Source organism: Lissotriton vulgaris, chromosome 10 (assembly GCF_964263255.1).
Source record: "Lissotriton vulgaris chromosome 10, aLisVul1.2, whole genome shotgun sequence".
In the NCBI taxonomy this organism is placed as follows: domain Eukaryota; kingdom Metazoa; phylum Chordata; class Amphibia; order Caudata; family Salamandridae; genus Lissotriton; species Lissotriton vulgaris.
The window spans coordinates 549,637,863-549,665,557 of record NC_141698.1 but is presented as its reverse complement, the minus strand read 5'-3'; the positions used below and the strand labels follow the sequence as shown (position 1 = coordinate 549,665,557).

At 46.3% G+C, this 27,695-nt stretch overlaps 1 protein-coding gene across 1 annotated transcript in view; it reads right to left on the bottom strand.

Annotated features, from left to right (window-relative positions):
• NLRC3 (NLR family CARD domain containing 3) overlaps positions 1 to 27,695 on the bottom strand; it is a 1,491,832-nt gene that overhangs the window by 598,111 nt on the left and 866,026 nt on the right. Inside the window, exons 11-12 of the mRNA XM_086941402.1 lie at positions 18,378 to 18,461; positions 18,170 to 18,253 (exon numbers count right to left, since the gene is read on the bottom strand). Of these exons, the coding sequence (XP_086797528.1) occupies positions 18,170 to 18,253; positions 18,378 to 18,461 (168 nt within the window). The remainder of the gene's footprint in view (positions 1 to 18,169; positions 18,254 to 18,377; positions 18,462 to 27,695) is intronic.

Sequence of the window (27,695 nt, the reverse complement as noted above, 5' to 3'; positions counted from 1 at the left end):
CATTATTTCAAGGCAGACAGTCGCCATCTTGAAGTCCGAGAAAGACGAGAAGCTGATACTCTCTTAGAAAGATTGAAGTTATTTTAGTTGGAGCAGCTGGCGAGCTTTGACATTAAGATCAGAGCATGCAGAGTGAAGCAGTTAAGTTGAGAGAACGAATATCAGAGTGATAGAAATTGAGTTATAAGATTGAAGCTGAGAAGTGGAGACAGTCCGTGATTGAGAGGAGAGAGGAGTAGTGCAGAACAGCCAGAGAGAAAGCAGCTGAAAAGAGAAAGGTTCCAGTGACTTGGAGGGAAAGGGAGGAGACAGAGCATAGCGGTGCAGGCGTGTATCCGTGACTGCAGAGGTGTGATCCTAAGACGAGCCAAGGCACAGACGAGAAGAGAACCCAGATGACTGCTGAGTCCAGACTTCATATTAATAAGGTGACGTCGACCCTTTCTTGTTCGCGTGCACACATTCTAACCTTTCATTTTCCTTTTCAGGCTATATGTTATAGTATAGTATTATATTGTTATTGTTTTTATCATAATAAAGATACCCCAGTTCTTATTGAACCAATGTGTACACCTCTTATTCTTATACAGTAAAGTTAACCTTTCTTCTAGTCAGGTGCTATTGAATGAACGGATGCTACCCCCGATCAGGTAAATGGTAACTGAATAATTAGGGGGAGAGGAGCCCTTGTAATAGAGAATAAGTTGTACACCGTGTAATTTGGTCATTCTTGTGTGATCCATAATATTGTAGTATTGTACCTCTAGTGGATAGTGAGAGATTTCCCAACATGAAGAGCTAAAGGTATTCATAGGAAAGTGATCGTCGCTGTAAGGCGGCGTTAATGAGAGCATCGGGAGGGATACCGATGTGTAATGAGATCGTCTCTAGAGAAAGAGGCGTAAATTAGAGCATCGGGAGGGATACCGATGTGTAATGAGATCGTCTCCAGAGAAAGAGGCGTTAATGAGAGCACTGACTGAGATCAGTGTTTACCCACAGGATTGTGGCTTGTGTTTGTATGTCATAGTGAGAGCACTGGGAAGATACAGTGCCTATCTTGAGCGAGCACTGGGTCTAGCCAGTGTATAATGGTAAGTAATCAGAACTGCCCCAGGGTAGATTAGTCTGGGCCTATATGGTCGCAAGACTATATTGTATGAGTGTGATATTGTAGAAGATCCAAGCATGTATATTGCTAATTCCCCATCCTTGGGTAGGAAACATAGATTCCTGTTGTAAATAGGTCCTAAGGAGGGAGGTGGTTACGTTTCGGCTGGGTTAGTGGTGCTCGGGTGAGCTGATTCTATCTGGTCAGAAAATCCGGTCGTTACATCTGGCGTCACGAACTGTTTACGAAGCCTGTGTGCGTTTAATTTTTTTTATCTTGTTGGTTTGCACTCGGCACGTACAGAATTTATTTGTATATTATTTGTTTATAGTTGTATATATCTTTTTGGTTTATCAAAATGTTTTTGCGTAAATCGAAATCTACTTTCAAATTGCCTATTGAAATTCCCGGCTGGGAATCAACGCCTTACGAGGCTTTGGCCCGTGAGTGGGCCGATTCTACTGGTTTGAGTGAAAATTGGAGTTCTTGTTGGAAATGGCGGAGCCGGCTAATGTTATTGATTGTTTGCAGAAAGCACCAGTAGTGAAGGGTGATGAGCTTCCTATTTTGGGACGCAGAGGTTGGATTGTTTTAACTGCGTACAGGATTGTACATGAGAAATTTTTGAAACTGCAGAGACAGTATGCAGATATGGAGGAGAAGTTTGTCGAAGAGCAAAATGCTCATACTCTTTTGCGATGTCAAAATAAATTGCTTGCTGACAAACTTGAGACTTATCAGACAATAGCCGAAAGGGCTGCTGTTCGAATTGCGAAATACAAATATAAGAATCGTCGTGGTCTTGTTTGTAAGCGGAAGGTACGTCTGGTGGTGGCGAAAGCCGGACTGGACTGGAATCCTGATGAATGGGATGGTAATATCTGGGACTCGAATGATTCTGGTTCCTCGGCTGAGGAGTCTGACAAGCGCGAGTCTTCTCGCTCCGGACGGGACTGTAAATCTACTTCTTGTAATACACATGATGATTCTGGCGACCATGGTCGCTCTTCCCGTTCTGATGACGTTTTTCATTCTGATTGTTCCTCTAAGTCTATGGATCGGGCTTCTTCTGATGCTCGTCCTGAGGTTTCTGCGCATCCTGTTTTCCGACGAAAGTTACAGCAGGCTCCTGGTAATCCGAATGGTGTTCCTTTGGACAGTTTGGAAGATTTTACGCAACAGGAAGTTAGTGACATTTTGCAACGGTTTCGGCAACTTGCTCACGTGGATGGTGCGTCTTTATGAACTAGGTGCTGCTGGCATCATGTTGGATGGGGGAGATGCTTTGAAGTTTTGTTCTTTAAGTTCTGATTCTACTATCCAAGATCATTTTCGTAATTACAATGGTGCTGGTCAAATTAGTCTGCTTCAGTTAGCGACTGATGGTTGTAATCACAAATACCCTACTGAATCTGATTGGCCTCTGAATGACAAGCCATGGTACACATTGCGCGATGCGGCACAACGATTGAAAGAGGAGGTGATGAAGACTGCAATTTTTCTAAGTACGTCTGACAGATTTTTGGATGGGTTGTTGACTTCTTCTGTGCGTAATCGCATTATCCGTTCTTCCCCTGTTGCTTATAAGCAAGTTATGATGACTTTGTTGATTAATCAGACAGGCAATGCATTGTCTATGGTGCTTGAATCTGTGCGTCAGCTTGGTGAACTAGGCGAATGGCTTAAACCTGAGAGACAGTCCAGACCTGAGGGTCGTACTGCTGGAGGTTATAAGTTCACTCGACGTGATATGTATCTTGCTTTACTGGCTGATGGTGTGAAGTGCGAGGACATTGATGGTGAACCAAATAATCGCTTGTGGGATATGTTTCGCAAGCGTGGTTTGGATCGGAAGGAGGGTGTCCGACGTGTGCGAAATAATGACTGTGATCGTGAATATTCTGATGACAGTGGAGATGATAGACGTCGTGATGATTCTGATCGTCATGATGGACGACGGCTTGAACGTGATGTGTCCCCTCGACGTGAAAAAGAGAGAGTGCGAGAGGGGGAAAGAGAAAGGGGGAGAGATGACCGTGTTAACAGCAGATATAGGAATAAAAGGGATCAGTCCCCCGAGATGAGGAGAAGGGAGGATCGACACAGATTTTCTGATCGAAATTCACAGTACCATGCAGATGACAAGAATCCGTTCCGTAATGGGGATGGATATGAACATGATATTTTCTCGTCCCAAAAATATGAGAGCATTTACCCTGACTTGTCTTTTTTGTCAGAACGTAATAAAAATGATTAGGAAATAGGTCAAGCTCCAGTACGCAGGTGGACTCACAGAGATAATAGACCCTATGTAGATATTGACATTTTTTGGAAACATTGCAATATCCAAAGGGCCCGAGCATTGGTAGATACAGGAGAGGAGGCCACTCTTATTCATGGAAAATCAAAGAAATTTAAAGGTCAGTTTTTCACAATTACTGGTTTAGGTGGAAAGGAAACTCCCTCAGTGCAAACTACACTTGAAATGAAAATAGGTAGAATTCCCCGAAAAGAATATTCTGTTTTAGTTGTGCCACTTTTAGAATACATAATCGGAATTGACATTTTGAAAGGAATGACATTGCATTTAGATGACGGCTGTTATCAATTTGGAAGTAAAAGTTATATATCATCCAGACCTGTACGAGTAGGTCGCTTAAGAATGCCCCCTATAAAAATTCCCCAGGCTACACAGGTTGTTTCGATTGAATATCTTTATTCGGCGACTTAATCACCATAAAAGAAGACATTTCCAATACACTATAAATATTTTAAGATACAATAAAAAAAAAAAGAGGGTACAGCACAGTCACTGATGTTGTACTAGCAGATATGCCGTCAGACCGTTAAGCTCCCCGGCTGCAGTTTCAGTAGGCGGGATCGCGTCGTCCATGCACTTCCCAAGAACTTTGCTACCCCACAGATCATAAAGGAAGATGAAGAGTCCGTAGAGAGAACCCGAAGAGCTTGTCTATGGCACCTCAGGCCCAATTCTCTGCACACAGGTTTCAGCCAGAATTTGCGCGCCCCTTTGTAAGCAGGGCAGGCAAAGAATAGATGGGCCACAGACTCTGTTGGTGCTGCACAACCAGGGCATGAACGCAGGGGGGCACCAGAGTTTGACCATCTCGCCGTAAAGTCATACACCGGAAGTGTCCCATAACGCAATTTTATATATAGTGCGCGATCAAGGGGTTTGGTTATCAGGTCCAGGAAGGGCTCTAATTTCCTCGCACATTTAAATAGCAAAAATTGGTCCGTAAGTGAGCCCCCTCCCAGGTCCCTCCACATGTTACTCTGAACCCAGTCCCAGTATAACCTTTTGATCGCATCCTTTGGTGGCGGCGATTGTGTCTCCCAAGCGTCTCTTAGGCCTAACTTAAGCACTATGTCTTTCAGTTTATTCAGCCATCCGATTTTTTTCCCCGTATCCAGTAGGAGAAGATCGTCCAACCCCTCAGCATATTTAGCAAGTTCTTCCGTTCTTCTTAAACGGGTCCAGTAGAGCAACGGGCGTAGCCTTACCAAGTCCTTTAGTGCTCTTCTGCCCAGATCTAATCTCAGGGGAATTAATGGGGTGGAAGCAGGGAGAGCCACCACCTTCCTTAGAAATTTATTTTCCGCTGTCGATAGATCTGATACATTTTCGAACCCCCATAATTCAGCGCCGTATAAGGCAGCTGGGAGGATCTGGCCCTCATATATGGCCATCGCCGGGGAAATAGGTTTACTGCTGGATTCACGGATTTCCCTCAGGACCATCCCCGATACCCTTTGATGATTGAGTAACATTTTGGCCAGATGATCCTTCCATGTCATACGGCTGTTTATCCGGACGCCAAGGTAATCAAAGGACTCAACCAACTCCAAGGGAACATCGTTCAGCAGGAAGTTATTTTTAAATCTTTTAGAGGGGGAGAATGCCATCAATTTAGTTTTTGAGGTATTGATGGTTAAGCCTCGGGCGGTACAGAAGGAGCTAAACCGGTTCAAGAGTTTTTGTAGACCCACCGGGGATTTGGAGATTAATATGGTGTCGTCGGCGAAGAGAAGAGTGGGGATTCTTTCCCCCGCCAGGGATGGGGCATCCGTCTCCTCCCCCTTCAGATGGTCCACCACTCCATTTACAAAAAGGGAGAAGAGAGTCGGTGCCATAACACAGCCCTGGCGTACTCCTCTCCGCACAGGGATCTTCTCTGTCAATTTTCCCTGAGATCCCCATCTAACCCTTGCATAGTTCCCCTCGTGGAGCTTTATGATAAGGGTCAGGAGACCACTCGGGAATCCCATCTCACCTAGAATCTCCCATAATTTTGCACGGGGGACCAGGTCGAATGCAGTCTTGAGATCTATGAAGGCCATATATAAACTACCTTTCTTGATGGTGACTTCCTTCCAATAGATAGCAAAAAAGCGAAAGACCTGGTCCATCGTGCCTACCTTTCTTCTAAACCCCGCCTGTAGGTGAGAGAGAATGCTGTCCCCCTCTATCCAATCACCTACTCTTGAAACGATGACCCTACCGACTACTTTCTGAATTATATCAATCAGACTAATAGGCCTGTAATTCGCAGGGTCATCTCTTGCCCCCTTCTTGTACACGGTTACTACCTCCGCCCCCTTCCAGGAGTCAGGAACCTGGTGACCCCTGGAGATCAAATTCATAATTGTGGCGATTAATTTTGCCCAAGCCTGCGGCTCTGCTATCAACAGGTCTCCAGGGATCCCGTCTTGTCCAGCTGCTTTCTTAGGGGTTAGGTGCCTAATCGCCGTCACCACTTCTATGATCGTAAATGGGGGATCGTCCACCCTTATGGGACCACCATCCCACAGACTAACTACCTCAGGGCTGGACGTTTCCTCATTACCACCATAAAGTGATGAGAAATGGTCAAACCATTGCTGGCTGGTTATATGAACAGCCAAGGGTTGCGTTTTCCTATGTCTAGATCCATTGATCAGGTCCCAAAAGAGGTTCGGGTTCCTACTTTTTACAGCATTGGATAAGTCCTGCCAATGCTGTTCCTCCCACTCACGTTTGGACACTAATTGGACTTTGAGGTATTCCTTCTTGGCCGCTCTAACCAGCGAAGGATCCCCCAAAATCAGGGCTTTTGTCAGCTGTTTCCTTTTGCCCTTGCACAATAGCGTATACCAAGGTTTACTAGAAGAGGGAGGGTTGACAGTAACCCTATTACTTTTCCCTTTCGAGATAAAATAATTGCCAACATGATCAACTGTATCTTTATAAACTGAGACAAGGGAGGGGTATAATACCCTGCTGGTCTTATGTTCATCCAACCAATCTTCCAGATCAGAAGACAAGCCCTCCACCAACCGCTTTATCGCCCCTAGATCTTCCTCCTTAAGTTTAACCTTATCCCATTTTAATCTACGGTTGTTACTATAGGGGATAATCTCTTTGGATGTTTTTATGGAGCCATTCATCCTCCTATCTTTAAGGGTGCCCCAATAAAACTTACAGCACAGGGGATTGTGGTCGCTATCCTGGCTTGGGAGGACTTCCATATCTATAAGCTCTGACCAAAAACTAACATCCATTAGGATATAGTCAATACGAGACGGCCCAGTAAGCCTATTAAAGGTCAATGCCCCTGCCTGATCGGATTTAGTCCTACCATTGAGGGCTCTTAACTTATGGACCCTGGTCAGTGTATTAATTTGAATTGCCCTAGCCGACCACCTCCTAATGGGGGGCAGGGATAAACTTGGGATGGACCATTTTGAATCCTCCTCTTCGATACCCAAAGGGTCATCCCCGAGGAGGGGTTCGAACGTGCAGTTAAAGTCACCCCCCACAATAATTTTTGCTGATGAAGGGCAATTAGCTAGGGCGAAGTCCAGGGCTGTTAATGTCAGAGAGGCCGAATCCCCAGGTGTCCCTCTAGCATAGACATTAAAAATGTCAAACCTACTACCTGCTGACTTCCCTTTAAAGGAAAGATGGAGTATGTCATTACACTCCAGGTTGTGGCGTGTGACTTTCCAATTCAATTCCACCTTAATCCATACCATAAGGCCGCCCGCTGGTCTACCCTTCCCCTTACTTACTGCTGACAGGAAATGAGTTGTATACCCTGATTTGTGTAAGGGTGATAGGCACCATGTTTCCTGGAAAAGGCAGACATCGAACCTCACGATAAACGTGTGCCATTCTGGGATAACTAACTTCCTTTTTAAACCCGCAATATTCCACGAAAGGAAATTTATTACCTGCCGTCCATTAGATACTATGATTGACCCCCCCCCATTTACACCTATCTTATCCACCCTGATCTTACGTCTCCCCCCCTCCACAGGTTGTTTCCCAAAAACAATATTGTATCACAAGTGGTCGTGAAGAAATTAGAACTACAATTCAAGATTTGGTGGATGCAGGATTTATAACTCCGGTTACTTCTGCTTGGAATAATCCCGTCTGGCCCGTACGCAAGAGTGATCATTCTTGGCGTATGACTGTTGATTACCGCAAATTGAATAAACATACACCCCCTTTGACTGTTGCAGTACCAGACGTAATTACTTTAATTGAGAGAATTCAGAAGCATCGAGGAACATGGTATGCGTCTATTGATATGGCTAATGCTTTCTTTTCAATCCCGATTGCCCCTGAGTGTCAGGAACAATTCAGTTTTACATGGCATGGACGTCAAATGACGTCTAGAAGTCTTCCCCAAGGCTATGTACACAGTCCTACGATTTGTCACCGGCTGGTGGCAGAACATTTGTCTGAAGTACCCGTACATTCACAAATTCAGATATGTCATTATATTGATGACATTTTGATTCAAGGTGAGACACAAAATCAAGTTCAAACTCAGTTAGATCAAATTATTGATCACTTACGTGAGAAAGGTTGGGAAATCAATCCCGATAAATTGCACGGTCCATCCCAAAATGTGAAATTTTTAGGCATTAATTGGCATGAAGGTCATAGAGAGGTGATTCCACAAGTAAAACAGAAAATTCTCGATTTCGCAGTTCCAAGAAATAGAAAAGAAGCTCAAAGCTTTATCGGCTTATTTGGCTTTTGGCGTCAACATATCCCACATCTGAGTAAGATATTAGCCCCTTTATACAGAGTTACTCGTAAAAAGAATGCGTTTGAATGGAGTAAACTGCAGCAGGATGCGTTTGATTTGGCAAAAGAAGCGATTCAGTATGCTTTGGATTTGTGCCCGTGCGTGACGGTGATATGGATTTGAATGTGTCCGTGCAAGGTCTTTATGCAAATTGGAGTTTGTGGCAAAAACAAGGCAGGAGTAAAGTACCATTAGGTTTTTGGACTAAAAAGTTACCCGATGCTGGTGAGCGTTATACACCTTTTGAGAAACAACTACTTGCATGTTATTGGGCTCTGGTGGATACCGAGCAATTGACTTTGAGGCATGATGTGATTTTGAGACCTGAGATTCCTATAATGCAGTGGGGTTTGAGTCAGCCAAAAACTCATCGAATTGGACATGCTCAAGAGGCGAGTGTGATTAAGTGGAAATGGTACATACAAGACAGGGCACGTGTGGGACCGAAAGGTGTGGCATCATTACATGAGCAAGTGGCGCAGGCGCCATCGCTTGAGACTGGGAGTGATTGCTCCGTACCTGTAGTACAGGAATCCCCTGTTAAGTGGGGTAAGCCATTTGATGATCTGTCTGCGGAGGACAGAAACCATGTGTGGTTTACGGATGGTGCAGCGAGGTACATAGGAGAGAAAAGACATTGGAAAGCAGTGTCCTATAATCCCATCACACACAAATTGCTGAGTACAACTGGTGAAGGAAAGAGTAGTCAATTTGCTGAATTGTATGCTGTCTACCAAGTTCTAAAACAAGAGTTACCTGGTACGTATCACATTTTTACTGATTCCTGGTCCACTGCTAATGGACTGGCGGTTTGGTTACCAACCTGGCATTCTCATAATTGGGAATTGCATTCTAAAGAACTTTGGGGTAAAAAATTATGGCAAGAAATTTGGGAAATGCTCCCACAAAGTATTGTTACAATCTTTCATGTGGATGCTCATACACCAATAGACTCCCTTGACAAATTCTTTCATACCATTACAGATGAGAAATCTAAAATTGCTGAGGCAGTGGTGGACATGCAAGATTCTGATTTGACGGGATTGGCGAAATGGGCCCACCAGAAAGCAGGACATTTTGGAGAGAGAGCCACTAGCAGGTGGGCTGCTGATCGAGGAATTTATATTCCTTTAAATCTATTAAAGACACAATACTGCATTGTCCTATCTGCCAACATTCTAGACAGCGAAAAGTGCCCCATATTGTTAAAGGACATTTACACCGAGGAAAGTTACCCGCTCAAATTTGGCAGATTGATTATATTGGTCCACTCCCTAAGAGTAAAAATTGCCAATAATTTTTGCACCATTGTTGATACATACAGTGGCCTTTTGGTGGCCTTTCCCTGTAATCGAGCTACTCAAGTGAACACCATTAAAACATTGGAATTGATTATGCTCTATTATGGTGTTCCATTTCAAATTCAATCTGATAATGCATCCCATTTCAAGGGAAGATTGATGCATGAATTTTGTGTGGAAAATAACATTGAATGGGTGTTTCATATACCATATTATCCACAGGCATCAGGTCTTATTGAGAGAATGAATGGTTTGCTAAAAGATCAATTACGAAAATTAACTGACAATAAATATAAAAATTGGAGAGATTATTTGTTTCAGGCACTGTTAATTTTGAATAATCGTCCCTTTTTTAATGCTGAATCTCATTAATGCTTTTATTTCCTCCAGCTATTGATGCAAAGCCGAACACCATTGGCAATACTGTAATGTACTGGGAAATTTCCCCTGGAGCATTATCTCCATGTAGAGCAACCCCAGGGTCCGCAGGCTTGGACCTGCATGCCATGAATGATGTCTTAATTAAAAGCAGAGATCGAGTTATCATTGAAACTGGCGTTGGTATTTGTATACAAACTGGAAATTTTGGACTAATTGCCCCTAGATCGGGCCTGGCCGTAAAAGGCATTCAAGTACTCAGAGGAGTCATTGACAGTGATTATCAGGGAGAGATTAAGGTGCTCCTGCTGAATAGCAGTGAGGTTGATTTATTGATTCATAAAACTGACCGAATTGCTCAGTTGCTAATCATGCCTGTTTTCAGTGGTGAGATTCAGAAAGGCACTGCCCCAACTTTGCTAACTGTACAAGGACAAAAAGGTTTTGGCTCCACAGATAATCCAGGAGCGAGAGTGTGGGTGCAATCGCCTAAAAATCCCCCTGAACAAGCTGAAGTTATTGCAACCGGTCATGATAATACGAATCTTGTCATGAGACCAGGGAAAGATGGCTGGGAAGCTGTCCCAGCTGACAAATGTTATTTACGAGAATGAATAATGCCTGTATTTGACCTTCTTTCAGATCACTCTTTGGACTGCTGTTGCAGGATGTGCCGGCGTTGTGACTCCTTTTGGCCTGCTACGTCGGGAAAGGAGGGAACCCACAGACTTTGGTTGATTCGATAACCCGAGTACCGCGTTCCTTTGCTGCGTGGGATTCATCATCTAACTTTTGGACCACCCTTGCACGAAGGGTGACTAACTCTCCACATTTCTGTTTAACACCGATGCTTTCGGTGACTGACATACTAGCGACCTGTTTGGTTGCTGTCCCTGCTTCGTTGGAAATTTTATCTCATATCTTTAATATATCAAATGCCCGTCCCAATGTTATCCTTGGAGACTTTGCCACCCACGAGTACTGTCCTTTGTGTACTGTGCTTTCTGATCCAACACCCCCGATTCAGTCCCAGAAAATTACATATAATATCACCCAGGGTGATTTATGCTTTTTCCTTACCTGCGATCCCAATGCAATTACTGAATGTGTGCGTTTAAAATTGAAAGCAGCAACTTCTTTTTCAGCTCATGAACGAACTTTGTGTTCCCGAAGATCCCCAAAATCATGTACTTCTGTTAAAAATAATGTGACCTGTAAGAGTTTAGTAGTTACCCCTAGTCATTATCGTACAATGCTTTTACCTTCTGGATGGCTTTTCTCTTGTGGTAATACATCCTGGCCCTACATTCCGCAAATATTTCTGGAGGATCTTGTGCCATCACTAGACTGAGTTTATTGATGTTTTCTTCACATCCTAATACACATTCCCGTGTTGTTCGCGATGCTGTGATGTTACATGATGATTGTGATTCTTCACTACATTTATATTCCAAATCTGAATATCTTAGTCTAGCTTTTTCAATTATTGGTGTTCCAGCCTTAGCAGTTTACAACGCAAAATCCATTAAGAAGATGGCCTGTTGGATGGTTAAGTCCATTAATCATACTTCTACAATTTTATCTGACATGTTACTAGACGCCCAGGGTGAACGCAGAGCTATTTTGCAGAACCGGGCTGCCATTGACTATCTTTTGCTTAAACATGGACATGACTGTTCCGACTTTGAGGGCCTTTGTTGTTTTAACTTATCGGATCATACTAGATCCATTCAGGCTCATATTGACAAACTTCATGATTTGACTGAAGAGGTTAGAAAACATATTGACCAAGGCTGGTTTGACTGGCTCTTCAATTGGTTACCTGACTTACATTCTTTACGACAGATATTAGGGTATCATGATTACTATTAGCATTTTAGTAGCTATTTGCTGCTTTATTCAGTGCATTCCTTCCTTACTCCAGTTCTGTAGATGTGGTACAAGAAATAGATCAGTTAATTTTGTTTCATATTATTCCTCTACGGATGTTAGTTCCATTTAGCGAATGAATAGTAGCCTAAATTCAAGGGTGAAATGTTCTGACCGACTTTTTGGGCCCTTTCATGAGGGAAGGTGATTGGAGGTGACTTTAGTCTACTATCATTCTAATGAAGGATTAGAACCGTAAATAGAGCCTATTCACAAGGCGTGCTGATACAATCCCGTACCCTATTCCTTAGATTAGAGCTTATAAACCTATGTTAAGGGATAGATTCATGAGTATTAGTGATGATCCGTCCTTTTGTAAGAGTGTTAGTATACTTTTCCTGGAGTTATGCTGATCGCGGGCCTTGTAGGCCTCAAACGGGAGAGACTCCATCTTTCTCTCTGCCCCGGCAGCTTGAGATGCTTCTAGGTCAAATGTAATGTTTTAGTTACGAGGTGTTGTTTGCTTGGAGAGAACCGGCTCAGGCTGGCCCTTATCGAAAGACTGTATTTTTCTCCATGCCGAAGACATAACATCAGGCCGGCCGGCTGAGAACGTGTCCTTGGTACGGGGAGGTACAAGAATTTGGTGGGCGGTGTAGGAAGGTACATCCTGACTATGGTTGCCCCCAACTTTTTGCCCTGTGCTGTTACCACTAGTGGTAATCCCCCAGGTGGTGGGAGTGCCCCCAAGAATGTGGTGGGCATTACCTTGGGCCATCAGGAGGACTATGGCCTAGCCAGGTTCCCTGACCACACTCTTGTCTGTGAGACTGGCATGGGGTTTGCCAACTTCACTACTGGACCCCACCTTTTGGGAAAGTATAGACAAGAGGTCTTAGTGAATGGTCAGAAAGTTGAGGCATTCAGAGACACAGGGGCCAGCATCACCATGGTGATAGACCATCTGGTCCCCTCTGCTCAACTGACCCCTGGTTTTACTTATCAGGTGACAGACATTCATGGAGTGAAGAGAAGGCATCCCATGGCAGTAGTCAAGCTCAGCTGGGGTAATGTCACAGGGCCCATGAGAGTGGCAGTGACAGATAACCTACCTGTCGATTGCTTACTGGGGAATGACCTGGAACTCTCAGCATGGGCTGAGGTGGAACAAGAAACTCACTCCAGAATGATAGGCCTATCCAGACAGGTTAGTGGGGCAGTAATAGCTACAGCCCCAGTCCAAGCACCATTCCTCCCTGAAAAGGTTGGAAGGGCAGTGGTAGCCACTGCCCAGGCTCAGACAGACTTTCCAGAACAGGATAGGAGGGCTGTGACAGTCACAGCCCAAACACAGACTGAGTGCCCTCCTGAAAAGGTTGGCAAGGTTGAAATGGTCTCAGCCTCTACTCAAACAGATAGTGAGGTTGTGAAGCCTGAAACAATGGATCACTCCACTCAAACAGAGAGCATTGAGGAGGAAGAAGAGTCTTCCCCCTCCCAGACACTAGGTGAGAGCCAGCCTCCTCAGGGAACTGACTCTACCCCTGTTGAAGGAACTGCCCCAGAGGTAGTCAGGCCTAGCCTGGCAGAGCCCCTGATGGCAGTGGACCCTTCCCAGGTGGGACCCAGTCTGGAGCAGGTAACCTGCACCTCTCTACCCTGCCTCAGTCAGCCCAGGGCTGAAGAGATCAGGGAGGCCAGTGGTGGACCCAAAAGGGCCCCCTGCCCAAAAGAACCCCTTAATCAGCAGATTAGGATCACTGAAGCTGGTAAACCTAGCCAAGTGAAAATGGAACAGACCCCTGAGGGATCCCCCTTAAAAGTAGTTAGGGAACTCCCACAGCTGGACACTGTTGGGCACAGCCAAACATGGGGCCTAAAAACCCCAGACCTGACCTGTCCCTCCAGTAAGCCAAAAAGAGGGACTCAGCCTCCAGCTTTAGGTAGCCAGAGGCTGACCCTGAGAGCTCAGTGCATCTCAGCTAAAGAAAGAAAGGCACACATGATGAATGGTGATTGGAGGAAGTCGAGCCCAAAGGTAGAGGAGCCTCACTTCAGTACTCCATCCCAGCATCAGCATTTTACTTTCCCAAGGCACACCAGAGACAGAGATTCCCTATGGTGGAGACCCTCAGATACCCTTAGGGTGAGGGGTTGCCTAGTGGACCATGACACAGGGGGAAACCAAGCCAGAGCTGGTCCTTCCTTATATGGCCACTTAGGTAATAGAGGCTTACCTGGACAAGGATAGCCTTATCTCCTTTCGTTTGGGGGGGGTTGTGTAGGAAGGTACATCCTGACTATGGTTGCCCCCAACTTTTTGCCCTGTGTTTTAGCTGGTTTTTGACATAGTCGACCTGGGATCCTGCCAATCAGGACCCCAGGCCTACTGCTCTCTCTTTAAAATGGATTCCATGTACCCTAGGTGCATTTCCAATTGGTACTGGGCCACCCTCTCAGACCCTGTAACTCAGGGCATGGGTGTACCCAGGGCTGCCAGGGGCTGCAGCATGTATTATGCCACCCCTGGCTGGCCTCCTAAATTTGACACAACTGGCTGCATGACAGCTGGGGCAAAGTCGTGTAATCACCCTTTGCTGTAGATATAGTATACCTATATCTAACCCTAAAATGGACACACAGATTCCTATCAGTCACTCCTATGGCAGGCCTTGACAATCCTGAAGGCAGAGTGCTTGGAATCATGTGAGATGGTGCTCTGGCATGAGCTGAGCCTGTCTGCAGCTTGCGGAACCAAGTCCTAATAGCTGTTCCATGATATCGCATACCATATACTCTTAAGTGCATTATAATCCTCGCGGTTAAATGCTAACTTTGGTATTGCTTTATCAAAACATGTCGAGTAAGGTGTCATACGAATTGGAATACTAACCCCTCGCCAATTCTGGCGACGGGGTTAGCATTCCACCCTTCTAGAGGGACACGACATGTATGTAACTGTGAACCCCGGTTAAAGTTAACTAAAGCCTCAGCTCCACAAAATGGATGCTGCCACCACAGACACGAGTCTGACCTCCTGCTGCTGGGAGTCCTTCCAGCGAGGGAGGCTTGGACAAAGGGTTTCCTGTCCGGGGCGGTGCTAGCACCATCCCAGACATGGTTTTGTGTATCCTGGGTAGGCAGGGCTTTACAAGAAGGTGACTGCTGAGTGGCACCCCGGTGCTCACTATGCATAGGCCAGTCTGAACCAGTTCCAGGGGCACACCAGCCCCTGGCCTGGGGAAGTCCGGCATGGCAGAGGGGTGTAACCACCCCCCTCCTAGTCCCACCCATAGGCAGGACCTAGTCACCGGGTCAGCCCCCTTTTTTAGTATAAAGATAGGAGCGGGCCCCCTGTTCAAATTAGATCATCTTTGAATCAAGAATACTTTCTACGAAAGGACTTCGAGACTCTTCTCAAGATTTCTCCCTTGTGGCTAAGGAGTAGTCACCCTGCACCAGCGGGCACCATCTAAGAACTCTGCGGTTTGCTGCAAGTCCTTCCTCAAGGAATCCGACAGCCCAGCTCGACGAGAACCGGCTTCCCTGGCACCTCTGACCTCTACCCACGTCATCAGCTCAGCTGTGATCTGTGGGTGCGACGAGACCTCGAGGGACCAGCCATCATCAAAACCTGCACGCTTTCTTAATCAGCACGACCATCGAAGCAATTCTCTGGTGAGTGCTCTGGGGTCCGAGAAGCCCCGACCCTGAGCAGCTCCAGCACCAAAGTGCAGTCTCCCAGCATCTCCACGAACTGCGTGGGGCCCTTCTGCTCGCTGCTCAGCACGTTGTCTGGTCACTAGCCGCTGGCTTGTGCCCTTCTTTGACGACATCCGACAACCAACGCTGCTGGTCTGGTTGCTCCAGACTGGCCTTTGCTTCCATCTTTGAGAGAAGCACCCCGGACCCTCCTGGTCCACTCAAGACGCCATTTTAGGCCCACACCGTGGCCCTGAAATCTGCCAAGGCTTGTTGCCCCAATCCTGGGCCCAGCGACGCCGACAGCATCAACCTCCGTGGGACAGCTCGCACCTCCATCCTGGTCGCCGACAACGCCTCCTGGTCCGTGAGACTGCAGAGCCCAGCGTCGCCCACTCACCTAGTCGAGGTGACGGCCAACCGGTGCCTTCCTGGTACCCTCTGACTACTGGCTAGTAGTACGAACTTGGTCCCCTCTGCTTTCAGGTATCAACGATCTCTGATCCAGGCTTGGATCTCTACGAACTATTCAGCACTGGTCGCCGGCCAGCAACTCCTTTTCTTCCGGCTCCTGGCTCGTCAGCGAAGACCCCGACGCCTGTAAGACTTGTGCAGCCGCAGCCCTCGTGGCTAGGTAACTTCGGCATTTCGGTGCCTGCATAGCCTCCTTACTCTAGGGTCCCGAGTCCCTCGCTTCCGACTTGCCTTATCGGGTCCGCCCGAGACCACTAAACTCCCCGTGTCCCCGGACACTTGTTTAAATTGTGCACTTGAAGTATTTTCCTAAGAGTTTTGGTTTGTGCTTAGTACCCTGTCCTCATAAAGAGTCCAGGGCTGTTGTGATTCTTAATAAATATTCTGTTTATTTTCATAACACTTGTGTGATGTCCTCTCACTTGGGGTTCAAGGGGTATGTGATGGTATAACAGCTGGCTTAACACGCCCTCTAGAGTTTAGCCCGAAGACTGCTCGTATCCACGCTACTAGGATAGCTGGTCTAAGGTTGACTTACAACCAATCACCATAAGGGTCGTTGGAACGATACATAGCGGTCGCTAGAATAGCGAACGCTGCATATCGGGCCAACTTCTCACAGGCGGCAGGTTACTGGCCGTAACTTTCCATGAAGGGACAAGCTTCCATATTAGCGAAGGCATGAGGCAGTGAGTCAGTCAGTCTGTAGGCGGCAGCTAGTCGTTAGCATCAATGCAATTAATTATTTCAAGGCAGACAGTCGCCATCTTGAAGTCCGAGAAAGACTGAGAAGCTGATACTCTCTTAGAAAGATTGAAGTTATTTTAGTTGGAGCAGCTGGCGAGCTTTGACATTAAGATCAGAGCATGCAGAGTGAAGCAGTTAAGTTGAGAGAACGAATATCAGAGTGATAGAAATTGAGTTATAAGATTGAAGCTGAGAAGTGGAGACAGTCCGTGATTGAGAGGAGTAGTGCAGAACAGCCAGAGAGAAAGCAGCTGATAAGAGAAAGGTTCCAGTGACTTGGAGGGAAACGGAGGAGACAGAGCATAGCGGTGCAGACGTGTATCCGTGACTGCAGAAGTGTGATCCTAAGACGAGCCAAGGCACAGACGAGAAGAGAACCCAGACTTCATATTAATAAGGTGATGTCGACCCTTTCTTGTTAGCGTGCACACATTCTAACCTTTCATTTTCCTTTTCAGGCTATATGTTATAGTATAGTATTATATTGTTATTGTTTTTATCATAATAAAGATACCCCAGTTCTTATTGAACCAATGTGTACACCTCTTATTCTTATACAGTAAAGTTAACCTTTCTTCTAGTCAGGTGCTATTGCATGAACGGATGCTACCCCCGATCAGGTAAATGGTAACTGAATAATTAGGGGGAGAGGAGCCCTTGAAATAGAGAATAAGTTGTACACCGTGTAATTTGGCCATTCTTGTGTGATCCATAATATTGCAGTATTGTACCTCTAATAGTGAGAGATTTCCCAACATGAAGAGCTAAAGGTATTCATAGGAAAATGATCGTCGCTGTAAGGCGGCGTTAATGAGAGCATCGGGAGGGATACCGATGTGTAATGAGATCGTCTCTAGAGAAAGAGGCGTTAATGAGAGCATCGGGAGGGATACCGATGTGTAATGAGATCGTCTCCAGAGAAAGAGGCATTAATGAGAGCACCGACTGAGGTCAGTGTGTATACCCACAGGATTGTGGCTTGTGTTTGTATGTAATAGTGAGAGCACTGGGAGGATACAGTGCCTATCTTGAGCGAGCACTGGGTGTAGCCAGTGTGTAATGGTAAGTAATCAGAACTGCCCCAGGGTAGATTAGTCTGGGCCTATATGGTCGCGAGACTATATTGTATGAGTGTGATATTGTAGAAGATCCAAGCATGTATATTGCTAATTCCCCATCCTTGGGTAGGAAACATAGATACCTGTTGTAAATAGGTCCTAAGGAGGGAGGTGGTTACGTTTCGGCTGGGTTAGTGGTGCTCGGGTGAGCTGATTCTATCTGGTCAGAAAATCCGGTCGTTACAGAAGCCTACCCTCACGAATGTAGAAAGCAGAGTAAGAATGAACTTAAATATGACGACTGACTGAATTTTTCCTTAAGTTATCATGCTTTCAAAAAAACAAACCTTGCTTAGCAATCATCGTTACTTCACATACAAAGGATGACGCCGCACAAGGTACTGTAAATGGACAATGCAGACTTACTCTAAGTTCTTCAGACTGTGATTCTGGCACAGAGCGCTGGCGATCTCTACTGCACCTTTGACTCCGATGGAATTTTCTCTAAGGCTGGGAGAGACAAAAGAAAAAAGATAGAGATATTAAGCCAACTGGGGAGCAACAAGTAAGAATAACAGTGAAGACATTCATAGAAATTGGGATCAAGCTGGCGCGGATCCCTCCTAGGACTCACTTGAGGTGGGCCAGCACCTGGTTTTGCTTCAGTGCCTCTGTCAGGGCCGTCACGCCCAAGTTACTGATCGAATTGCTCTGGAGACTAAGATGGAGAAATAAATGAAATGACTCAATATGATTTGCTTTTGGTTTTCACATGAGCATTTTAAAGGAACATTTCTGCAATATGGTACACTTCCCAGGGCTTGCTTAGTGATATAGAAAGAATATTATTGCCAAAACCTTTGAAATAAGATCCCAGGTGCTTGGTTTGTTTTAAAAGTAGGTGCTAGGGATGCTGATTATTATCAAGCCTGCCTAGTCATTATTCTAACTCATGTTTGCTTCTTCCTCCATCCTACAGTGCCTTTCTCTCTTTCACTGTTGCAGGTTATTTTTCATCTCTGCTTTCTCCGTTTGTCACTGACTCCCTACCTTTTTTCCACTTCCTTTCTCTTTCACTTTCTTTTTGTTATTTTCTACATTTGTCTCTCTGTCTGGGTTTAAGTCTGATGTCATAAATTAGTCTCTGTCCCCCAAAATAAGCGCAATGACTGTCACAATAAAGCACAGGAGCCGCCTATAAGAAGATTATTCTTCAACTCGCTATAACAACCATTCACCTGTCCACGCCTGCATTTCCTGGCACCATCTGATGTTCAAGCCCTTTGCTCCTGAACTACGGTACTGAAGGATAAGTTACTTACCTGTAATCCTAGTTCTCTTCCAGGGGTATCCTCATCAAAGTCATAAGCACTGAATATTCCCGCCCATGTGCGGGACCCCGGAAACAATATAAAAATATATATGTAAAAAACACATATATATCTCGCTCCATATATATATACGTACATATATCATTTTTCTCACACCAATGCAGCCCCAAAACCAAGGCTAGACAATGTAAACACTTATATATGTACAGCAATTAGTAAGGAACAAAAAACAGATTAGGTCAAATAGTCCTTGAACTTTGTATTTTAATGAGTAAAAACACTCATAAATCCTGAAAATTGCTCATAAAAGACATTGTCAGCCATAGGCTGCATTGAGAAGTAATAACACAGAAACTGAAAGCATTTTCAGCTAAAAACTGGCACAGTGCCTTTAAGGCAGCCATGACCCCAGGCTTCCCATCATGCCTCAGGGTGACAGTTAGGTCAGTTGTTCTTTGCATAACCCTGAAGTCAGGGCTAAACCACAAGTCAGAGACTTACAGCTCTCATTTACCTGGGGAGGCGGGTGGGTTGCTTATGACTTTGATGAGGATACCCCTGGAAGAGAACTAGGATTACAGGTAAGTAACTTATCCTTCTCTTCCAGGGGATCCTAATCAATAGTCATAGGCACTGAATAGAATAGCAAGCCCATCAACCACCTGCAGGTAAATGAGAAGTACATGACCCAACCGAAAAAGACTTATCATAACAGCCCAAACCTTAGCTGTTAAACAGATTCCGCAAGGAGGCCTGGCCTACCTGGGTATCTGCTCTAGTGTCTGAATCAAGACAGTAATGTCTGGTAAATGTATGGCCGGACCGCCAGGTCGCCGCCTTACAGATCTCAGACATGGGCACATTATGCAGAAAAGCCGCAGTCGCAGCTCTACCTCTGGTGGAATGCGTTTTAGGAGAAAACCCAAGAGTTTTCTGTGCTAACTGGTAAGCAAGCTTGATACACGAAACAATCCACCTGGAAATAGACGTTTCGAGGCTGCATGACCTGTTCTGATCGATACATAGTTAACAAACAGTTGATCAGAGTGACGAATAACCTTGGACCTATCCAGATAGAATTTCAAAACTCTTTTCAGGTCCAAAGAATGCAGAGCCCTCTCAGCTGGAGTAGAGGGATTGGGAAAGAAAGTGGGCAGAGAAATGGTCGGATTTACATGAAAATCTGACACCACTTTAGGAAGAAAGGACGGATGTGTCCTTAGTGCCACTCGATTCAAATGGAACACAGTATAGGGTTATGAGGAACAGAGAGCTTGAATCTAGCTCACCCTACGAGCCGACGTGATTGCCACCAAAAAAGCTGCTTTCCAGGAAAGATGCTGAAAAGTAGCTTTATGAATGGGTTCAAAAGGAGGACCCATTAGCTTTGATAGCACCAGGTTCAACTCCCAGGGAGGAGAAGGAGGACGCACTGGAGGGTACACTTTTTTCAGCCCCTGCGGGAAGTCTTTTACACTGATAATTGAAAAAAATAAGTTTGTGAAGGTGACCTTAATAGAATTAAACTTTAAGCCTGCTTTAGCCAGATACAATAAGTAAGGAAGAACTGCCTCTTCCTGACTCTGAATAGGATTATGACCATTCTGCATACACCACATATATAATCGCATCCATTTGCATGCATAAGAATGTCTAGTGGAAGGACGCCTCGCCTCTTTTAGGATCGACATGCAGTCCTGCGGCAGTCCTAGATTGCCTTATTGTATGACCTCAGGAGCCATGCTGCCAAGCTCAGTGACGGAAGGTTGGGATGATGGATCCTCCCATTTATCTTGGATAAAAGGTCCTGCCTGCATGGTAGCCTCTTGTGAGGAGCCACTGACAGTTGAAGCAGGTCCGTGTACCCCCACTGCCTCGGCCAGTCTGGGGCGATGAGGATCATCATCGTGCACGAGTGTGTCAGCTTGCTCACCTCCTTCGGGATCAACGGAAGGGGTGAAAAGGCGTACACAAATTCCCCTGACCAGTCTATCAAAAGAGCATTCCCTCTCGATCCTGGCCAGTAAAACCTTGAGGCGAAGTCTCACATTTGGTGTTTTGGGCGTCCGAGAACAGATCTATGGTGGGACGACCCCAGGAGTGAAAGATGTCTTCTACTACTGCGTCGTGGAGGACCCAGCCTTCCCTGTCGTCGAAATGACGGCTTAGAGCGCCCGCCCTCACATTCTGCTCTCCTGGGAGGTGGACTGCTGTCACTGACAACTTGCGAGCCAGAAGCCAATGCCAGATGCGTTGGGCTTCCAATGACAGAGTTCTTGAGAGTGTTCCCCCCTGCTTGTTCAAGTAGTACATTGTGTTGGTGTTGTCCGTCTGTACTAACACTGAAGCTTCTTGAGTCGAGGGAAGGAACGCTTTGAGAGCTAGGTGGACTGCTCTCAACTCCAGCATGTTGATGTGGTAGGTACTTTCTTTGGGAGACCACAGACCCTGTACTTGTAGCTGACCCATGTGCACTCCCCAGCCTAACAGAGAAGCATCTGTGATCAATGTTTGTACAGGAGGAGGTTGATGGAACAGAACTCCCACCTGCATATTTTGCTTTTTGGTCCACCATGGAATGGACGCTCGAGCTGCGTTTGACAGAGTAATCTGGTCGTCCCAGCGAGCTGACTATTGGTCCCATTTGTGCTCCAGATCCTGCTGAAGAGGACGCATCCGAAGTCTGGCATTCGGGACCAGGAAGATGCATGATGCCATCGACCCTAGCAGGGAGGCAATTCTGCGCACTTTATGAGTCTTGCTGCATAGTACCAGCTGACATTTCAGAGTTATAGAACACTGTCTCTCCTCCGAAGGAAACACTTTTCCTACCTCGGAGTCTAGCATAGCTCCTAGGAAGTGAATCTTCAGGGTGGGCTGAGAGACTGTCTTGCTCAAGTTGACATCTAGCCCCAGTCGCTGGCAGAGCTCGATACAAGTCTGAAATTGACTTCTTACACTGTCTGGGGAAGGACCTTTCAACAGCCAATTGTCCAGGTATGGGTATACGAAGACCCCCCTGCGGCGTAAAAGCAGCTGCTACCACTGCCACGCACTTCGTGAACACCCGGGGAGCCGACTTCAACCCAAACGGCAGGACCTTGAACTGGTAGTGGGAGGTCCCCACCCAGAATTGAAGAAATCTTCTGTGACTGGGGTGGATCGGGACATGAAAGTAGGCATCTTGCAGGTCCAGCAAACACATCCAATCTCCCTTACTGAGATGTGGATATATTTGGTGAAGCGCCAACATGCAAAATCTTTCTTTTTTGACATGCAGGTTGAGTGTTCTCAAGTCCAGAATGGGTCTGTATTTTTTCTGACTGTAAAATATCGGGAGTACACTCCTTTTCCCCTTTGAGCCACTTGAACTCTCTCGATGGCTGACTTCTCGAGGAGAGTAGGTATTTCCTTTTCCAGAAGGTGTAGTTGGTGACTCGACGTTGGCATCAGGGGAACAGGTGGAGGCGGGTGACTGACACGAAGATAGTATCCATTCTGAAGTGTAGTCAACACCTATCGATCTTTTGTGATGCTTTGCGACTCTGATAAATGCCCTGCAATGCTTCCCCCCACTGGAGTGGTCCACTGCACTGGGGGAAGGAAGACCTCATTGTTTAGACTGGGCTTTGTTGGAATTGTTGCCCTGGCGTTGATTCCCTCCTCTTCTGGGATTACGCTTGCCTCTGTACTGGGACTTTTGCTGTCCCTGCTGGTATTGACTCTTTTATGCAGTGCGGGGTTTGAACGCGCTGTTTTGAAGAGCCCTTGTTGTAGGAGCGATATTTCTTTTTTAACTCATTATTTTTCTCAAGCCCTACTGGTTTGAGAGTGTCCAACTCTGCCTTCATATGTTGCATTTCATCATCCGTACTTGCCCCAAACAATGAAGTCCCGGAAAAGAGTAAGTTCAAGATCCTCGCCTGAGCTTCTGGTTTCAAAGCCGTTAGGCGCAACCAGGATGATCTCCTTGCTGATATTCCATGGGCATATCCATGAGCCGCGAGGGTAGCTCCGTCCGCTGCGGCACTAATGATTTGATTGGAGACTTGGCTGCCTTCCAAGAGAATCTCCTCAAAGTCCTTACGGTCTCCCTGAGGGAGTTTTTCCACAAAACGTTGTAGGGAATCCCACAGGGATCTGTCATATCGCCCCAAAAGGGCTTCCGCGTTTGACACCTTGAGAAAGGAGGATGAAGTAGTACAGATTCGTCTACCCCACGAATCTTGTGTCTTGCTCTCCTTGTCTGGAGGTACCGGGGAGGAGGAGGAGACCACACTGGACTTTTTCACCGCTGCGATTATTACTGAGTCCGGGGGCGGATCAGCTCTGAGAAACAGAGGGTCCTCCTCTGGCGATCGGTACTTCTGGAGGATCCTCGCTGGAGCAGCTTTTACCGTTGCTGGAGTTAGAAACACCTCCATCACCGGCTCTATAATCCCAGGTACCAACGGCAACAGAGGTGTGGGTGCAGACCTGTGATGCAGGGTTTCAAAGATCACTGAGGTCTTGATCTGTGGAGTTGTTAAGGGCACTCCCTGTTTCAGAGCCCCCCTACCCAGTATGTCCTGAAACGTGAAGATATCATCAATCGGAGATATCCTTGATGGTGGAGAGTCCGTCAAAGTAGGCGAGTAGTTTCTATGAGAGCTTGTAGGAGAATAAGATGGAGTTGGAGATCTTCATTCTCTCTTTCTGCTCCTAGATCTTGTTCTTCGCCTCGTGGACCGCAACCTGGAGTGTGACCTTTCTCTGTGCCGTACCGGGGAGCGTGATCTTCCTCTGGGCCTCACCGGAGAGTGACCGTTCTCTAGTCCTGGAGATAGGCTCTTGCATCCTAGACGCCGTCTCCTTGTCTGTAGACCAGTGGTGTAGTGGAGTATACCATCTTGGAGACAGCCTGATGGTGGGCAACTTCTGTGCGGTGTCCCTCACTGGGGAGCGTGCAGGAGTTGGAATATCCTGTTGTCCATGCGGGGGATTACAGGAGAACGCCTCGATCCCTCGCTGTTGGATGAATACATGGCCACATCCTGTGATCCAACTCGACGAACAGGAGAGGAGCCTGAGGAGGATGAAGACAGAATTACAGGAGACGCCGGGGATATCGAGTGACTCTGAGAACCACGGTGTTCTGGTGTTCTCTTCCGCTTGGTAGAGCGACTGATGCTCACCGGAGAGCCATGTACACCTTCCGCAGCTGAGGCTGATCTTGGAGACCTCTGCAACCGAGGCCCATGACTTGGAGACGGAGACGGGCAACTCGACGTCTTGGAATGCTGCACCACTGCTGGCTGAGACTGCTGGGATTGTACTGGAGACCCTTGCCTCGACGACACCTGTCTCGACGTCGAACGTCTGTGAGGCGACGTCGACGGAGGCCTTCTCGACGTCGAGCATCAATAGCTGGACGCCGACGGAGGGTGTTTCGACGCTGAATGCTCTCGACTGCACTCCGATGGATGTCTCGACGTCGAACGCCGATGTCCTGGTGGCGATGGAGAGTGCCTCGACGTCGAGCGTCGATGATGGGACGCCAACGGAGGATGCCTCGACGTCGAGCGTCGATGACTGGACGGCGACGGAGGATGCCTCGACGTCAAGCGTCGATGACTAGATGCCGACGAAGGATGCCTCGACGTCGAACGCTGATGACTAGGCGTCGACGGAGGCTGCGATGTCGAAGACTGGACCTGAGGCTTTGACGGTGGAGGTCTCGACGTCGAGCTCCTCTGCTCCAGCAGAGACCTCTCTCTCGACGCTGCACGTCGCCCGGTTGACGGCAGAGGAGTTATCTTGACCCTCGACGCTGAAGTCTTCACACTCGAGGGGTGTTCACTCGCCGTCGTCGTCGGTGGAACCTTCGACGCCGATCCCGATGCCGAAGGAGAGCAAGTCGGGACATCTCTCGACGTCGACCGCGTCCTCCGCTTTTTCTGTCTCTTTGGAGACCTACCTCTCTCAGAAAGTCCATAAATTCGAATTCTTTCTCTATCCTTGAGAGTTCTCCTTGACAAGGACTTGCAGTGATCACAATTTCCTGCAGAATGTGTGTCAGGAAGACAGAGGATACACTCAGGATGTGTATCAGTCCAAGCCTTTTTCTTCCCATAGGAAGGGCAGGGGTCAAAAAGCGAAGGCATTTTGACAAAAAATTTACCTTTTTTGAACAAAAATAAGGCAACACCATCTCTCTAAGGCAAAAAACCGTTGAGTGAATACAAAAATTGAAGTAAATGACCAAGAATTTCTGACTGAAAGTCAAAAAAAGGTGAGAGCTGTTTGACTAGAGTCCTGACAGAAGAAGCCGGAAAGAACAACTGACCTAACTGTCACCCCTGAGGCATGATGGGAAGTCTGGGGTCATGGCTGCCTTAAAGGCACAATGCCAGTTTTAGCTGAAAATGCTTTCAGTTTCTGTGTTATTGCTTTTCAATGCAGCCTATGGCTGACAATGTCTTTTATAAGCAATGTTCAGGATTTCTGAGTGTTTTTACTCATTAAAACACAAAGTTCAAGGACTATTTGACCTAATGTGTTTTTTGTTCCTTACTAATTGCTGTACATATATAAGTGTTTACATTGTCTAGCCTTGGTTTTGGGGCTGCATTGGTGTGAGAAAAATGATAAATGTACGTACATATATATGGAGCGAGATATATATGTGTTTTTTACATATATATTTTTATATTGTTTCCGGGGTCCCGCACATGGGTGGGAATATTCAGTGCTTATGTCTATTGATGAGGATCCCCTGGAAGAGAACACAAACCCGTTGTTAGGTCTCGGCATCGCTCGGGGAGATTTAATGATTTTGAGGAGCTTCAGTAAAGGGCTTTAAGCCCCGCCCATCTTTTCCATTGGCTGGCGTCACTGTTTATATGCTAAACGGTGGTCAGCCACTGGAAAAGAGCTTTTTGTGTTGTGTACCTTTGGCTTTTTCAGACGGCCCACTTGGATGGGCTGGCCTGATTTACATTTGTCGCAAACAATTTCTTATCTTTATGGGGCCATGTGTTTAAACACATGGCCCCATTAAGACAACAGATGAAATGCGTTACTTACCTGTAACTGCAGTTATCCAGTATTGGTGTCTTTCATAGATTCCCATGCCTGAATCATTCCCTGTCGTCGAGACGGGAGTCTCCGGTACATAGAAAAGTAATGTCATATAGACATACGTAGAGAATAGTAGGCCTAAAGACCTCACCTTAGTAACATATCCATGTCCTTTTGTAAAAAGGACTAAACTCTAGACAATAGCCAATCAGCTGCCACCTCCCTCTAGAACCTTCCTGGCAGGAGCCTCAGTCCCTCAGATTTTCGTACGCACTAAGCTAAGCAGGCATAACACTGAGAGAGTTAGGTGAGTCCTTCCCGGGAAGGTGGGAGGGTTGCATGTGAATCTATAAAAGACACCAATACTGGATAACTGCAGTTACAGGTAAGTAACGCATTTCTTATCCAGTATTATGGGTGTCTTTCATAGATTCACATGCCTGAATCAGAGTAGCAAGCAATGCAGAGTGCACATTTTTGAGGGTACAGCATATGCAAGTCAATAGATAATACATACCATGCGACTATAAACCACTAATAAATGTCAACAGTAAACATCAACATAGAAATGTGCATATCAGAGAAGGATGGAGGGACGGAGGAAGGCTCACCTTACTGAAATAGATGGTGTAACACTGCTTGTCCCACTGCCGCATCCCTCCTCAGCTCTGTGTCCAGGCAGTAATGCCTAGTGAAGGTATGCGGCGACTTCCATGTTGCCGCCCTGCAAATGTCCACGACTGGCACCCCAGCAAAGAGTGCCATAGATGTAGACATAGCTCTTGTTGAATGAGCTCTGACCTTAGACCGTAATGGCTGTCCAGCTTGGTCATGGCAGAAAGTAATCGGTGAAGAGATCCATCTAGAGATACTCTGTTTGGTAAGTGGTAGACCCTTCCTAGGTCTACTGAAAGCTATGAAGAGTTGATTAGACTTTCTGAATGTTTTGTCTTATCAATGTAGAATTTCAGGCATCTTTTAAGGTCTAACGAATGCAGCGACCTCTCAGCTGCAGTGCTGGGGTTTGGAAAGAATGACCTTAGGATTACAGGCTCATTCAAGTGAAAGTCTGACGGGACTTTAGGGATAAATTTAGGATTGGTCCTTAAAATCACCCTGTCGTCTTTAAACTGTAGAAAGGAATCCTGGATGGAAAACGCCTGCATTTCACTGACCCTCCTTGCAGATGTAAGCGCTAGTAGGAGAGCTGTTTTACACGAGATGTACTGTAGGTCAGCCTTGTGTATGGGTTCGAACGGATGTTTCATAAGTTGGTTAAGAACCACATTTAGATGCCATGTTGGTGGAGCCATCCGTACTGGCGGAAAAGATCTGTATAGTACTTTCAGGAACTGTTTAATAAGTCTGCTAGACCATAGAGAAGGACCCTTTGGAGTCCTTTTAAAGCGTGATATCGCTGCCAAGTGCACCTTAATGGAGGAGTGGGCTAGGCCCGACTGCGCCAGATGTAGCGAATAGAGCAAGATTTGTTCTGGAGAGGAGGAGAAAGGTCGAATTCCTCTGTCTGCACACCATACACAAAAGCGCTTCCACTTCAGGGA